Source organism: Monoraphidium neglectum (genome assembly GCF_000611645.1).
Source record: "Monoraphidium neglectum strain SAG 48.87 unplaced genomic scaffold scaffold00010, whole genome shotgun sequence".
In the NCBI taxonomy this organism is placed as follows: Eukaryota; Viridiplantae; Chlorophyta; class Chlorophyceae; order Sphaeropleales; family Selenastraceae; genus Monoraphidium; species Monoraphidium neglectum.
Window position 1 is genome coordinate 22,917 of NW_014013616.1, and position 12,354 is coordinate 35,270.

The window sequence follows — 12,354 nt, forward strand, 5'->3', positions numbered from 1 at the left end:
GCGACGAAAGCGCAGTATACTGATCACTTGTAATTCATCAGCCAAACTTGCCAGTACAACTGCGACCAGATGCATACCGGTAGATCGGCGCCTGCTGAGTGACGCATCCTCCAGCTGCTTCCGTCTTGTGTTTGAACCAGCAGGAAACCGGATTCGTGCCCATCATGTTGCGTGAGATTTTAGGCATCCTAAATTTTATCACCTTGACGCGTCTTATAGTAATCGCGCCATTCTCTTGCACCCAAAGCCAGTCAACGCGCAGCTGGTTCCCCGTGCGCGCGCAGGCTTACATAGACGTAGTGCACGAGCCTTGGGATACGCAATAAAACGTATCTCTTGCGTGCGGGCAGTCCACTTGTGTTGCCCGCAGCACAAGCCCGGGCGACGCAGTGCCGCTGCTGCTTTTGCGCACTGCACAACGACAGGGCGTTCTGGACAAAGCAGCGGCTGACCTGCTAAGGTGGCCTTGCGGCGCCATGACGTCACAAAAAATGGCGCTGTTGGTCGCTGTGCTGGTTCTGGCACTTGGTGTTGAGCGCGTGCACGCTCGTAGCAGCAGGCAGCTCAAGCAGTTTGGCTTCTGCAACAGCGTTGATGTCAATTTTGGTGAGCACCCTGCATGCACAAGGCAGGTGGCAACAGGGTGGAATGCCTGATCACCCTGAAGCTGATGCTGCTTGACCGCTGGTCGGGGGTGATATGCATGCGGTCGCAGCGGCAAGAGTATAAGCAACAAAAGCAACATGATCAGCTATCGCATGAGTGTATACAACTACGTGTTCGGAGCCGTTATGTGCGCTTGGTTCTGGCATCGCAGACAGTCCACCCCCTGGTACACCGCCGGCGCCTTTGGGCATGGATGGGAGCCGGATCATCAACATTCAGAACGGGAACAACGTTGCGATCCGCGGCCTCAATTGGTGCGTGCACATGCCCTGTCAATGAGCAACAGCAGGCTGTGTTTTGCTGGAGAGCACAACGCAGTTGACCTGGCAAAGTACCAAGCTCCAGCGAAACACCCAACTTTGTGCTTGATCAATAGTTCATGCAGCTGGTGTGGCTCAGCTTTGAGGCTCATGCAGCGCTCAACCCCACGCACGCATACAGAATGCATGCAACCGTCTGTGGCCCCGCCTGCCATCAAACCCAGGTTTGGTTTTAACGTGGGCATGGGCATGGTAGATGGCCTGTGGATTGGAGGCAGCGAGGCCGCCACCGACTTCGCCCTCATCACGTATCAACTCCGCCTGCTGGGCTACAATGCTGTGCGGCTGCCCTTCATCTGGCGTGACCTGGAGATGGCCCCCAAGAACCTCGACAAGGCCTGCTACCCTGTGACACCCGAGCAGCTGAAGCGCCGCCTGATCAGCCCCCACATGCTTGACACATACAGCAGCAAGCAGCTTCCCGGCAACGTGTCACCGCAGAGGAAGCGGCAGAACGGCTACTGCAACCAGTACCTGCCGGGAGGCAGCAGCAGCTACCACCGGCTGCTGTTTGTGATGCAGAGCATCATCGCGCAGGGCATGTACGTCATCCTGGACTACCAGCCCATGGTGAGGTCTTGGGACTGCAGAGGGTGGGGGCAACGGCTATTGGAGCCGGCGGGGGCAATGTTGCGCACTGCACTGGCACAGGAGGTGCGGAGTCACTTTGTTGCAGAGATGACAGTGATGAAGCGACGCATAGCCCACGTATGCGCTCAACTATGGAGTGAAACAAGCAGTCTTGAACCTCTGCGGACCTGCGCGTTGTTGCCGCCGCTGTGCAGGGATTGGAACAGCACCCTTACAACCAGCAGCAGTTTGTCGACAGCTGGACCAACCTCTGGAGCATGGTCGCTTGCCTGCCCAACTTCAAAAGCGATCTGGCCAACCGTGTCTTCGTGGACGTCATGAACGAGCCTGACAGTATGGGCATCAAGTGGGAGGCTGCCAATGGCCGCCCTGGCGCGCACCAGCTGTATCTTGGAACCGCGGATGCATTGTGGCAGGTCACCCCTGATGAAGTACTGTTCATGTTTGAGGGTGAGTGGCACCTCGCCCCTTCATCACCTCGCCTCCAACAGCTGATCAGTGCTAGCAGTCCCACTCTTGCAAATGTTTATCGTGCATGTGCTTTTTGGCCAATGTGCATGCAAGCAACGAACAGCCAAACCTTGGCCTGCAAACGCTTAATGCCACTTGCATGTCTCGCTGCAGGCACTGGTCAGCAGGCGCTTGGCCTCAACTGGGGCAACGGCTTCGTGACCGACCAGGACGTCATCAGCAGCCGGGGCCTGGCGGACGCAAACCCCTTCTTCCTGGACCTCATGAGCAGGCCTTATGTCGGGAAGGCAGGCAACTGGCACAAAGACGGCTGTCTGTACATCAGCTTCGGCCTGCGCCACTCAAACGGAGCTGCTTGTCCCTCTCCCACTGCCATCCCTGATTGTTGACTTGCGAGCACAGCTCGGGCACAAACCCTTTGCCTTGGCGCCTGGCTTTCTCAGTCATTGTCGTACTGGCTGACTCCCCCCCAACCCTGCCTGAATCACTCTTGAACAGGTGGTTCTCACGCCCCATGTGTACCCCCCCTCAATCACAATGGCAAGTTTCCTTGGCACCACCCTATGGGACCAGTGTCGCACCGCCTTTGGGTACCTGCAGACGCAGGGCGCCTGCCCGCCTGGCGCCAGCACATGCCGGCAGTTCCCTGTGGTGATCGGCGAGACGGGGTCGGCGTTCCGCGACCCCAAAGACAAAGAATGGCTGCGCGACTTTGCTGATTTCCTTAATGCCGAGGTGAGATGGGAACAAATGAAGCTGGGTCCTGAGAACCAGGGTGTGAGGCAGCTCTGCAGAAGCTTCTCTACACGCGCCTGAAGTTGGTTGCAGTCTACGACTGGACAGGCAGGTGGACGGCTGCACAGGTCCCGTTGCCTACCTATGCACGCATAGTGCCTTGTGCTCAAACTAGCAATCGGCTGGGCCAGCAAAAGGCAGTGTGATCTCACGCTGCAGGACCAATTGGTAGATAAGGGTTGTTAGAGCAGCCAGCTGAAGTCCCGCATGTCTTGTGCCTCACAAACATGATTCTCACCGATGTCATCTTTTCCAGAATGGTGCAACGGCGTACAACAATGTGCCAGTGAACGGCTGGCTTTGGTGGGCCTACAACGAAAACAGCGGCGACACGGGCGGCATCGTACACAACCGCTGGCAGGACCTAGACTGGGAGAAGCTCAACTGGATGATCGCCAGGATGGGCCTGACACCCTGGTATCTCAGGTGCACGCGCCTGGTAATCAGCCGCTGCTGCTGCGTGCTGCTGCTGCTGCTGCTGCTGCTGCTGCTGCTGCTGCTGCTGCTGCTGCTGCTGCTGCTGCTGCTGCTGCTGCGGTGCATGTATAATGGGGACAGTTGTGAGAAAAACAGTATATGGTGGGGACAGACGTGCTGTATGATAGACTGGCTGCCCCCGGCTGCCAGGTTGCCTCCATTACCATCGATCCGCTTTGCCACGCTTCACTTGCAGGGGCTAGGCACTGCTGCTGCACGCGCAGTGCTGGGGTCGGCTTGGAATATTGAGAGAGCAGTGCTAGAATGGACAACGACGGTAGATATCCAAATAAAATCATGAATCCCAGGTACCAAACGTTCATTAGCCCTTCCCGTGGGGCAGGCCAAACATGTATCAAGCTGTCCACAACATTTGCACTACCATCGAGGTCATGCTTTGGGATTTCCTGCAGAGCGGTGGTGGCATCATTGCGAGCAACGGGGCTTTTGCAGTTGCTCGGCAGGAGTTGGGGGGCTGGGAGAAAGCCACGAAATCAACACTGGGTGCAGCACCTACACGTGCTTTCCACATCGTTCCAACCTCGGAAGCTCCTCCGATCGCGTGTCCATCAAACCCCTATTTGCCTGTTTCGTGCCTCATCCCTCAGCGCCCACGTGGTGTGCCCAGCAAGGTGATAATGTGCTGCAACGCTGCGCTCAAAACCCCCAAGCTGGATATTCTTGCTTATGAGCTTGCTTTTGAACCTTGCTTGATTGCCCTGCAACAGGATACAGTTATTAGCACTGACTTAGGGCTGTAATGTAGGGACGAGCGGGCCAGACGCATCAAGACAGAATCTGTGCATTGTAGGGTGTTGATGGCCCTGCCGTTCTGTCCAGCCTGTAGGGACCAGTGGTGATGCATCACACCGGACCACGTCTGTGCAATTGCTCCAGCTCTACTTCCTTGACGAACCCTCATCTCACCTCAAAAAGCTTGGCTTGGTGAGCATCTTCCGCTCTGAAACAATATTTGCTAATAATGCCAGAAGTCAATCTGCTTTGAGCTGGTCGTATAATTGGGGTTGTGCAGGTACTGAAGGCTGAGGCACGTTAAACCAAACTTGCCAATTTAGCAACAAATACACCACAAGCTTGTGCGAGTGCAAGAAATTCGCCATTGTCGCTTATAGGAACAAAGACGATGCGGCCTCCGCCTGCAAGGGAGACCGGTCATTGCTGTGTTGGTCGAAGTCACCAGGAAGTTTGGGGCGTAAGGGCTGGCCACCTGCTCGCGCCTACACCCCTTGCACCAACTGCCCGCTCTAGCCCCCGGATAAACTGCAGCACCCGCGATGGCACAGCCGTCTGCCGCCGTTGCTGACGAACGGCCAGCCATTGCTGAGCATTGCTGCTGTAACCGTGCGTGCCATGCCTTTCTGCGCTGCAGGTGCCGTGGTATTGCGTGCACACAGGCCGGGGCAGGGGCGTGCCCGTCCTTCAAGGAGGGGCGCGCGGGCGCACGCGTGCGTGCTCAAGCAGCCAGGAAAGTATATACCCAACCTGACTGCACCTCGCCCCATTTCAAGCGGCTTCTTTGCACACAGCTTTGCCGCGGGCCCGCGGCTGGTCTACAGCAGCGTCGTCAGCGTTGCCTGGTCTCAGGCGCGGTCGAGTGACGGCGGCGGTCACTTGTGTCCAGCCTGGACATGCACATATTTTCGGAAATAGCGTGTTATTTTGAAAGTATTCTGTGCGTTTGTGCTAGCTAACAAAGTCAGCGAGGGCGCCACCGGGGCCGTTCCCAGATCAGCGGTGGGCTCCCTTCTCACAGCACTAACGCTTCGAAATTCGGGGATCAACGTCATCGATACAGATTTCAGGATGCTGCGGTGCTTGCAGGTCAGTGCGAGACCACTCGGGGTTTTTCCGCGCAGACCGAGCCGCTCTAGCAATGTTACTGGAGGTCGCACTATAAGACTGGCTTCTCTATCTCGCAGATGGCATTGCTGTCCAGGAGCGGAGCGGCGTGGACATCAGAGCTCGCCGTGCTGGCGGCCTCGCCACACCGCTGCTGCCTGGCGGCAACTGAATGCGCCACGAGTCACCCGGCCCCGTACATGCCCCGCCCATCGCGTGGATTTGCGGCTGTAACAGAAGCATCACATACAGCTGCCAGCCACACAGATGCTGGAGGCACACTTGCTCAAACCGCCGCAGCGTCATCATCGGCAGCGGGTGGCACCGGCCGCAGCAGCCCAGGTAGGGCCGCCGCTGCTGGCGGCCGGGCACCAGCAGGCGGTCCTCTGGCCCAGGCCAAGGTGGACGACTTCATTGGCGCCAGTATCTCGGGCGCCACGATGCTGGGGCAGCTGCGGCGGATGATGCTCAGGTGCGAGGCGCTCGTGTCGCCAGCAGCGGATCAGGCCAGTGCGGCTGCCAACCCATGCGCCTATGCGTATTGGCTGACAAAGCGCGTCGCCCGCGGCGATTGAGTCGGCAACCAGATATGCGCCTTGCCGTCCGGCACGTGAGTACGCAGCAATGTGCCTCGAACAACAGAGTCGCAGGGCCCCTTTTCTTTTGCCCCCACCGGGCAGCTGATGGAAAACCGCCCGCTGACAGGTATCGAGCAATGATGTTGCCGCGCCACGTGGTGGACGTTTTGATGGCCATGGAGAGGATCTGCAGCGGCTCTCGGGCCACCGACGCGGCGGCGGCGCAGCGGACAGGCCCCCGAGGCAGCGGGCTGCGCAGCGCACGTGTGCAGGCCGCCGCGCCGGGGGGCCCGGCGCACAGCGGCGAGGGTCAGAGCCCAGAGCGGCAGTCCATCATGTGAGACGGGGGCCCCTGCTTGCCCCGCCTCCCCCTGGGGCACGTACACCCTGGGTTCAGCTTGCGTGAAGCCTTTTGATTGGGTCGCGCTTGTGACGTCCCACCGTACCGGCGGCGACCGAAGCGACGCAGCGCGCGGGGAAAGACCTGACCTGGGGTCCCGCTGCTGCCGGCTGTCGCCGCCCCCGGTTTGAACGTCGCGCAGGTACATGATGGGCGACCTTGGCAACTTGATGTGGGGCCACCTGGATGAGATCGACGCCCCCGGCCTCGCATACTGCATCTGGTGCGCGGCCGGGGCGAGGCGGCGGCGCTCGCATAACAATGGGATGGGACAAGACCCTTCCTCCATAACCCCTGTGAAGGCCTGGGACCAGCGGGGCCGTGGCGCCTCCGGTCTGCGACCCCATGCGGGCACGACGCGGTGGTGAAACCTCCCGCCACGCGCAGGCGTCTCCCTGCTGCCTTCCCGCTGATAGCGTGCGTCCTGCCAGCCCGCCCTTCTCACCTGCCGCGTGCCGCCGCGCTTTGCCCGTCTGCAGGTGCTGGGCGCGGCTGTCGTGGCACCCCGACCCCCAGCTGCTCTCTGAGGTCGCCCGCCGCTTCGCAACCCCGGCGAGCCTCGACGCCCTGCGGCCAGCGGAGCTCGCTCGCGGCATCTGGGGCCTCTCGGCGCTCGGCGCGCTGGGCGCCGCCGAGCTGGCGCGGCTCGCGCCGCGCGTGCGGGAGCTGGCGTCAGAACTGGACGAGCAGCAACTGCTCGCGGTCTCGCGCGCGCTCGAGGCGGCCACGGCGCCGGGTGAGGGCGCCGGTGGGGCCGGGGCCGCTGACGTGGCGGCGCTCGTGGCGGAGCTGTCGGCGCGCGCGGAGCAGCTGCGGTCAGCTGGGGTTTGACCGGCGGGCCGTCGTCGTCTTTTTCAGCTCGGCGCGCAGCTGCTGCGGGGCTCAATCATTTCGGGGGGTTGCGCCTCCCTGCGCCGCTCAACCTTGCATCGGCTTGAGCATGCTTTGTGATCGTGTTTTACAGCAACCACCGAATATGCTGACCCCTGGCGGGGCATGTGCCCCGTCGCGTGTGCTGAGTGCCATGTGCTGTGTGCTGTATGCGTTCAGAAGAGCGGTGGTGCGTCCAGGGTTGAGCACGCGGTGCAGGTTTAGAGCCGTGCTGAGCTGAATCTATGCATGCGAATGCACAGCCGTTGACAGCAGTGCCCCGTACACTGAGGTCTGCAACGGCGTCGCCAACAGGCTTGAACAGATTGGAAAACGCAACGCGCGATCACCCTCTCAAGCGGGGCCGCAGGCAGCGCCATAAATTGCGCGAGTGCGGGTGCGAGGTAGTAGAAAGGTTGCAGCCTAGCCAGTGTGGTTTGACTCAAATGCAGTTCCGTGTAGACCGGGTGTCCTCATGTGAGCCGCCCAGGCACCTTCGCTCTTAATCCACGTGTAATCAGCACCACGCAGCCAGCGGCAAAGTGCCAGTTTGCACTCAAGCAGCAAGTTGACACCAAAGTTGAACGGCCACCAGGCGCGCCTCTCTGAAGTGCCACGAATTGAGGAGTAGCAGTGCTTTGCTTTGACTAGCCCCCCAGCGGCTCAGATCCTGGAATTCCCACGTGTGGCACGCAGTGGCACACCTGGTGGCAAACGCGCCTGCCAGCGGCCGGTCCGCCCTCATCAACCGTCTCAGTGAGGAACCAAGTCTCTCAGGTGCGAGCTCTGTGCAGGTGGCCAAGATGCCAGCCCAACAATTGAGATGATGGCCCGCCATGCGTTGATGGGGGGTGGCTGCCGCCCATGCAGCAGCAGCCGAGTGACAGGGTAGGGCGTGGGGCGCTCCACTCGCATCACCGAATTGGTGCACCCAACAAAGCTGTCGCGCAAGAAAAGGCAGCAATTGCGAACACCCACAGTACGCTCGCGCACAAACGGGCAGCGCAAGGGCCGCACGCCGAATGCCAGTGGGTGGTCAGAAAGCAAAACGCAGCATGTACAGGTTTGCGGCCGCAACCGTGACGAGCATGAGCGGCACGCCAATCTTCAGCCATTCCAGGAAGGTGCAGCGGTGGCCAGACTTGTCCAGCATGGTGGCCGTCACGATGTTTGCAGACGCGCCGATGAGGGTCGCGTTCCTGCGCAGCAAAGTTGTGCGTGTGTTGGGGAGAGGAGGCAGTATGAGGGGGAAGGAGGGAGAGAGAAGCACAGGGGGTGAGGGGGGTGGGGGGTGTTGAAACAATGGATGCGTGCGTCTTGGAGACCGAACATGCATGCGGCCATAGAACTCCACGTGTGGCGTGTGTAAATTTGCCGCACTCACCCTCCGAAGCAGGCGCCGAAGGCCAGGGCCCACGCGAGAGTCTGCGAGGCAGGCGGCAGAGTGCAGCGGGAGCGCGCCGCCTGGTCAGCGACTGGATAGTCAACCATGACCGCAACACCTGCACGACGGCACATGCAGCAACTGCGCTGCGCTGCGGAAACCGTGCACCTGCGCCACCCTCGCGCCCACCTGAATGTTGAGCCCCAGCCCGGCAGACGCCAGCAGCTCCACGACTGGCACCATGGTAATTGTGTAAGGGCTGCAGGGCGGGGCGGGGCGATAATGTCTTAGGATCATGCTCCAGGAGAGGGGAAAGGGCGGAGTCTGGACACACAGTCAGCCACGAGCGAGCCCAAGACCCTCTGCTGGCCGCCGCGCGCCATGGCGGCCGCACGCTGGCATGCTGAGGTGCAGCTCCGTGGGAGGGGCAGGGGTGAAGGGGCGAGGCGGGGCTGAACACTGAGGGCTCACATGTTGTCCAGGATGCCGCTCACGACGGCAGATACCCACAGCAGGATCTCAATAGCCACGAGGGTCCTTCAAGGGTGAGAGGGATGACGGGGAACAGGGCACTGGGTGAGCTGTTGCTTGCCACCACGTGCAAACAGAAGCTGGGTGCAGAATGCTGACGAGAAGCTTCACCAGCTGGTGGCCCTTTTGCTACCTGTGCGGTCAGCAGGTTGATGCCCACTCAGGAATGCGCAGCGCTGCAGTCGCCTCACGCACAGGCCAACGGCCCGGGCAGCTTTGTGCACCCAACAGCGACCCAACGCCTTTAATCAGGGCCTCACCGTGACTGCGGCGGCGCCGCGCGTATCGCAACCTCCAGCCACCCCCCAATCATGTCAATCAGCCCGATCTCTGCTGCAGCCTCCACCATCACAAACTGGGCGGCGAAGAACAGGAGCATGTCGAGCTCAACACTGTGCATGACCTCCTCCACCTGACAAGTTGCGTTGGGTCCGGGAGCCAGGTTCAAGGCCTAAGCTATTGGCTTGCTGCGGTCCCGGCGTGTGGTGAGTGTTGGGGTGGTGTCTCGAATGCACGAGCACGTCTGCAGGTGCGTCTGGCAACTTGCTGGCATGTTGGCGCGGGCGCTCAGTAGCATCAGCACGGCGACGTCTCGCGGGCGCGCGCGCGCGCGCGCGCCGCACCTCCATGGGTGCCACCACGATGCACAGCAGGACGGCGCCGATGATGGCGAACCAAGCGGGGTCCACGTGGTGGACCGGGTGCTGCAGTGTGGGCGTGTTCGAGGTATGTGTGTGCATGTGTGTGTGGTGTATGTGTGTGTGCCCGTGTGTGTGTGTGTGTGTGTGTGTGTGTGTGTGTGTGTTGCATTTGTGCCTCGTGTGGCGTGTGCACATGTGCTGTTGCGGGACACTGGCTGCAGTGTCTAGGATCAACACGACACGTGAGAGGGGGGAAAGTCGCAGGGAGAGGCAAGAGCGCACTGTGGAAGTTCTCCGCTCTAGCGTTGCAAATGCATGTGACAACGCCATGCCCCCCGAGAGGAAGCACGCGTCCCCGCCGCGAGCCAAGCGCCGGGCCGCTCTCTCGCGCGCGCAGCGCGGGGCTGCCATAATCACGTAACGCCTCATCAAGCCAACCAGCCAGCGGGCCGGCTACATGCGAAGCTGCTTGCGCCGGCAACCACCAGAGCGGGGCGGGTCTCACCAGCAGGAACCCCATGACGACGGCCAGCGTGACGTAGCTGGCCTTCGCCAGCAGCCCCCAGTCGGTGATGCGGTAGCTGGAGGTGGCCTCGAGGCACTGGTCGTACGCGGGGATGGGGCCAAGGAGGGTCGCGCGGTACATGTACAGGACCAGGGCCGTGGCCGGCACGCACGCCACCAGCACGCCTGCATGGGGACAGGGGTGGGACGAGGGTGCATGGCTGCAGTGCACACGTAGAGGTGTGTGGGCGTTGTGTGTCCATGTGTTCGTGCGCATACGAACAGCGTGCAGTGCAGCGAGCCCTTCCGTAATAAGTGTGATCCAAGCTCCCGCCTCCAGTGCCGAGCCCAACCTGGGGCGAGGTTGATGATAAAATCCACGAATCCAAGGTGGCGGGCGAGCGCCGTGCCGATGATGACGTTCGGTGGGTCCCCCACCATGGTGGCGGTGCCGCCCAGGTTGCTGAACAGCACCTGGCAACAAGGTCGGTGAGGTGAGAGCGCCGTGAGTGGGTCGAGCACGGTGGGAGGCAGTGGGTCAGGGCTACACGGACATCCGCAACACGAGCTGCGCCGACGCCAGGGGAACGGCCGTGCCTGCATGCGGCTTTGCGGGCAAGCAGTGGTACGGTTGACAGCCCAGGATGCACGAGGGGCTCAAGATGCCGCCTGCAGTGGATCCCCTGCAGCTGCATGGAAGATGCAACCGCGTGCACCCCAGGCCTGCCGTCGTGCACCTGTGCCAGCAGCAGCGGGCGCGGGTCCCTCTTGCAGGTCTGCATCATGGCGATGGTGACGGGGCCCATCAGGAGCATCGTTGTCACGTTGTCCAGGAAAGCACTGACAAACGCTGCAGATGCAGGTTTGTTTGCAGATGAGGTGGGTGTTAGCACAATGTGTGGTGTATGGGTCACAAGGTGCAAGGCCAAGCGCCCGAGGGCAGTTGGAACTGTCAGGGTCTGCTGGTCGCCTGGGCGCAGGTGCCGCAGGGATAGCGAGGGAGAGGTGCGAGCACGTCGGGCTGGGGCCCGAATTCACATTACAGAGGCGAACAACTGATAATTGTGCGCCATGCTAGCCCCAGCAGATGCCGCGAAAGTCGCTGTCAGACTCCCAAGACCTGGCTGCTCCCCCAGAGTGCCACGGCGTCAACCTGTCAGGTACACGGTCATCAGCGACAGCGCCCACATGCGCCCCTTGCACGCCTTGAGCGTGAAGGCGCAAAGCACCTGGAGGACGGGAGCGAGCACGGGGCGCGCGGACATTTGCGGGAAAAGCCGCCAAATGTGCGACGAGACGGTCAGGCGCGGGCGTGGCCTGGTGACCCTGCTTGTAACCGATTGCACTGCTGGTTCGGCCGCCAACCCTCTGGGAGCGCCGCCGCCGCCATGCCTCCATATTACCCATCCCGCCAGCCACCCCGCCAACCACCGTTCCGTGCCTGGCCCCTCCCTGAGGCGTCGCGCCCTCACACCTCAAACAGCCCCGTGTTCTTGAGCTGGCCCACGAGGATCATCATCCCAAACAGCAGCCCGAGTGTGCTCTCGTCCAGCCACGAGGTCACCTGCGCGAGCGGCGGCGGCGGGGTCCGTGGTTCGGGTGCGCGAGGGGCGGCCCCAGCCGGGCTGGTGGGCGAGAGGGCCTCACACGAGCAGGTGCTCTGGCCAGCGACGGGCCGGCTGCTTCCATGCGGCACTGTCTTCTTACAAGGCAAGTAGCCTTGCTCCGCCTTCGTCGGTCAAGGCTGCGCCACATAACAGCAAGCGACCTCCCACTATGCTGATGCACGGCTGTGCAACTGACTGCGAGAACCTGGACAGACAGCCCGCCCCTTCATCTGCACACACGCCCTCCCAGCCCCAGAAACGCCCCGCCTGCCCACCGTCTCAAGGCTGGGCACCATGTCCATCCACAGCAGCAGGGCCATCATGGCGAACGCGCCCATGAAAGCACAGTACCTGCGCAGGACGGATGCAGGCATGCGCGTGGATAAGGTGGTGCGGGGTGTGCGAGCATGCTTGCTTCGTGTTGTTGTGCGCACATGATTATGTGTATGCGGGCATGCAGGCAACAGAGTACATGTGTGTGTGTGTGTGTGCGTGCGTGTGTGTGTGTGTGTGTGTGTGTGTGTGTGTGCGTGCGTGCATCTGTGTCAAGGGTGGCAGCGCATTGTGGAGTAGGCAGTCGATGCGGCTTGAGGTTGTGTAATTGTGATTCATCACCACAAGGTGGGCCGAAGCGCCCCCCCCCCCCCCCCCCCCCCCCC

At 61.5% G+C, this 12,354-nt stretch overlaps 3 protein-coding genes across 3 annotated transcripts; 2 read left to right on the top strand and 1 right to left on the bottom strand.

Moving 5' to 3' along the window:
- Positions 1-855: 855 nt before the first annotated feature.
- Positions 856-2,437, top strand: MNEG_0153 (hypothetical protein; the record flags this gene model as incomplete). Its single annotated transcript, XM_014051360.1, has 4 exons — positions 856-920; positions 1,151-1,556; positions 1,772-2,027; positions 2,202-2,437. The coding sequence occupies 4 exons, from the start codon at positions 856-858 to the stop codon at positions 2,435-2,437; spliced, it is 963 nt and encodes a 320-aa protein (XP_013906814.1).
- Positions 2,438-5,898: 3,461 nt separating this feature from the next.
- On the top strand, positions 5,899-6,989 carry MNEG_0154 (hypothetical protein; the record flags this gene model as incomplete). Its single annotated transcript, XM_014051361.1, has 3 exons — positions 5,899-6,095; positions 6,301-6,381; positions 6,638-6,989. 3 exons carry the CDS (start codon positions 5,899-5,901, stop codon positions 6,987-6,989), a joined length of 630 nt encoding a protein of 209 aa, XP_013906815.1.
- A 1,075-nt stretch (positions 6,990-8,064) lies between these two features.
- MNEG_0155 (putative transporter) lies at positions 8,065-12,015 on the bottom strand (the record flags this gene model as incomplete). Its single annotated transcript, XM_014051362.1, has 12 exons — positions 8,065-8,227; positions 8,413-8,453; positions 8,602-8,671; positions 8,884-8,949; positions 9,204-9,355; positions 9,567-9,647; positions 10,090-10,274; positions 10,442-10,562; positions 10,826-10,938; positions 11,242-11,317; positions 11,563-11,652; positions 11,971-12,015. 12 exons carry the CDS (start codon positions 12,013-12,015, stop codon positions 8,065-8,067), a joined length of 1,203 nt encoding a protein of 400 aa, XP_013906816.1.
- Between the last annotated feature and the right edge of the window lie 339 nt (positions 12,016-12,354).